Raw genomic sequence first — 2,588 nt, forward strand, 5'->3', positions numbered from 1 at the left:
TAAAAAAAAAAAAAAAAAAAAAAAAAAAAAAAAAAAAAAAAAAAATTTATTTATTTATTTATTTATTTATTTATTTATTTATTTTATTTATTTATTTATTTATTTTATTTATTTATTTTATTTATTTATTTATTTACCTTGTACTATATTTACATCAACAATTTTGCCTAATAAATCTCCGCATAGACAACTCCATGGTAAGGATTTATTTATATAAATATTATTATTATTATTATTATTATTATTATTATTATTCTTTTTTTTTTTATTAATTATTTTTTTTATATATAAAAAAGAATAATAAATAAAAGAATAAAAAGAATAATATATAAATATATATATTGTATTAAATAATGAATAAATAGGGACAGATAAAAAAGAACAAGAAAAACAAGAAGAACTAGAAGAAGAAGAAGGATCAGGAGAATTAGGGGAATCAGCTGCTGCTGCTGTTGCTGCTGCTGCTGCTGCTGCTGCTGCAGGAGCAGCAGCAGCAGAAGAAGAAGAAGAAGAAGAATAAATAATTATATCCTCCTCCTCTGCATATCCATACAGAGCCATCCTCTCAGGTATTGCTCGTACACGGGCAATAGTAAAATTTATTAAGGATTCTGTATACATACACAAATAAATAAATAAATAAATAAGTAAATAAATAAATAAATAAATAAATAAAATAAATAAATTAATTAATCAGCAGCAGCAGCAGCAGCAGCAGCAGCAGCAATTATTTACCATAGACACTTAATCTAATAGATTGCGCTAGGGCAAAAGAAGCAGCAAGTTTCTCCGCAAGAGAATGCGTCTATACAAGAAAAAAAAAAAGAAAAAAAGGAGAAAAAAAAAAGAATAAAAAAAGAATAAAAAAGAATAAAAAGAAAAAAAGATAAAACAATAAAATAAAAAATTAATTAAAATAAAAATAATCTTTTTTCCTTGAGAAAACCCTAAACCCTAAACCCTAAACCCTAAACCCTAAACCCTAATAAGCCGTAATAACAACGGGGAGGAAACCCTACACCGTACTCAACCACAAACCCTAATATATGCTAAACCCTTGTAAACCCTAAACCCTCGTAAACCCTAAACCCTCACCTTGAGGTAAATGCAGTCCTGAAGGATCCTTGACTTGGGCACCTGTAAGAAATTTAACCCTCAAAACCTAAACCCTCGTAAACCCTAAACCCTAAACCCTTCTAAACCCTTCTAAACCCTAAACCCTCCTAAACCCTAAACCCTAAACCCTAAACCCTCGTGTATACTTACTTCATAGGTAGGATACATTCTTCGTACTTGGCTAATATAAGCAAAACGCATGACGTCTTCTTGTACCATATCTGCTCTTACAAATCGAGCTGAACCACACAAACCCTAAACCCTAAACCCTAAACCCTAATTTATAAACACTAATTTATAAATATTAATTTATAAACCCTAATGTATAGACCCTAATTGATAAACCCTAAGGGATAAAGGGGAAACTTTATAAGAGAGAGGGAAGCTGCAGCTTAAACCATATATTTACGTTTTAGGGTTTAGGGTTTAGGGTTTAGGGTTTAGGGTTTACAAGCAAAATGACTAAGAAAAAAAAGTAGACTAGATAATAATTCTCTACTTTGTCTTTTATCTTTTGCTCTTTTATCTGCTGCTGCTATCCACATGACCACTGGTCCTTTCTCAAAGATAAAGGCAATAGTTTTATTTGCTGCATCTAGCTGCTGCTGCTGCTGCTGCTTCCCTTGCAGCAGCAGCAAACGTAAACCACGACGTAACGAACGATTTCCTGCTGCTGCTGCAACATCCATCTCTGATGAAGTATAATGTAGTCCACTACCTTCAGATTGTGCTGCTGCTGCATTTGCTGCTGCTGCTGCATTTGCTGCTGCAGCTGCATTTGCTGCTGCAGCTGCATTTGCTGCTGCTGCTGCTGCATTTGCTGCTGCTGCACTTGCTGCTGCTGATGCAGGAGATGATGCTGCTGATGATCCTCTTATACTATTATCTATTCCTTCCTCATAACCACCACCACCATAAACACTATATACACCACCATCACCATCACCATCACCATCAGCAGCAGCAGCAGCAGCAGCAGCAGCAGCAGCAGCAGTAGCACCATCAGCAACAGCAGGAGCAGCAGGACCTTGTGCAGGTGCTGCTGCATGTCTACTAGTATCATGATCACCGCAATTCCAATTATAATTATAATTATAATTATTATTATTATAATTATTATAATTAATATAATTATAATTATAATTATTATTATAATTAAATGAATAATGTAGTGTATATAGAGGAGAAGCAGCAGATTTAATTCCTAATGAATAAACACTTAATCGGCTATGAGGGTTACATGTTGCCTCAAATGCTTCTTGGCTTCTTATCTGTACATATATATATATACATATATAAATAAATAAATAAATATATTTATTTATTTATTTATTTTATTTTATTTATTTATTTTATTTTATTTTATTTTATTTTATTTATTTTATCTATTTTTAGTGTAAAAAGACAAAAAAATACACACAAATAGCTGTACATATATTATATGGATATATTTATGTCTGTATATATATATA

At 31.5% G+C, this 2,588-nt stretch overlaps 1 protein-coding gene across 1 annotated transcript; it reads right to left on the bottom strand.

Moving 5' to 3' along the window:
- Nucleotides 1-911: 911 nt before the first annotated feature.
- On the bottom strand, nucleotides 912-1,805 carry EMWEY_00058120 (hypothetical protein, conserved; the record flags this gene model as incomplete). Its single annotated transcript, XM_013477953.1, has 4 exons — nucleotides 912-935; nucleotides 1,096-1,137; nucleotides 1,267-1,355; nucleotides 1,568-1,805. 4 exons carry the CDS (start codon nucleotides 1,803-1,805, stop codon nucleotides 912-914), a joined length of 393 nt encoding a protein of 130 aa, XP_013333407.1.
- Between the last annotated feature and the right edge of the window lie 783 nt (nucleotides 1,806-2,588).

The sequence above is a fragment of the Eimeria maxima genome, genomic scaffold, assembly GCF_000499605.1.
Source record: "Eimeria maxima Weybridge genomic scaffold, Emw_scaff2327, whole genome shotgun sequence".
Taxonomy (NCBI): domain Eukaryota; phylum Apicomplexa; class Conoidasida; order Eucoccidiorida; family Eimeriidae; genus Eimeria; species Eimeria maxima.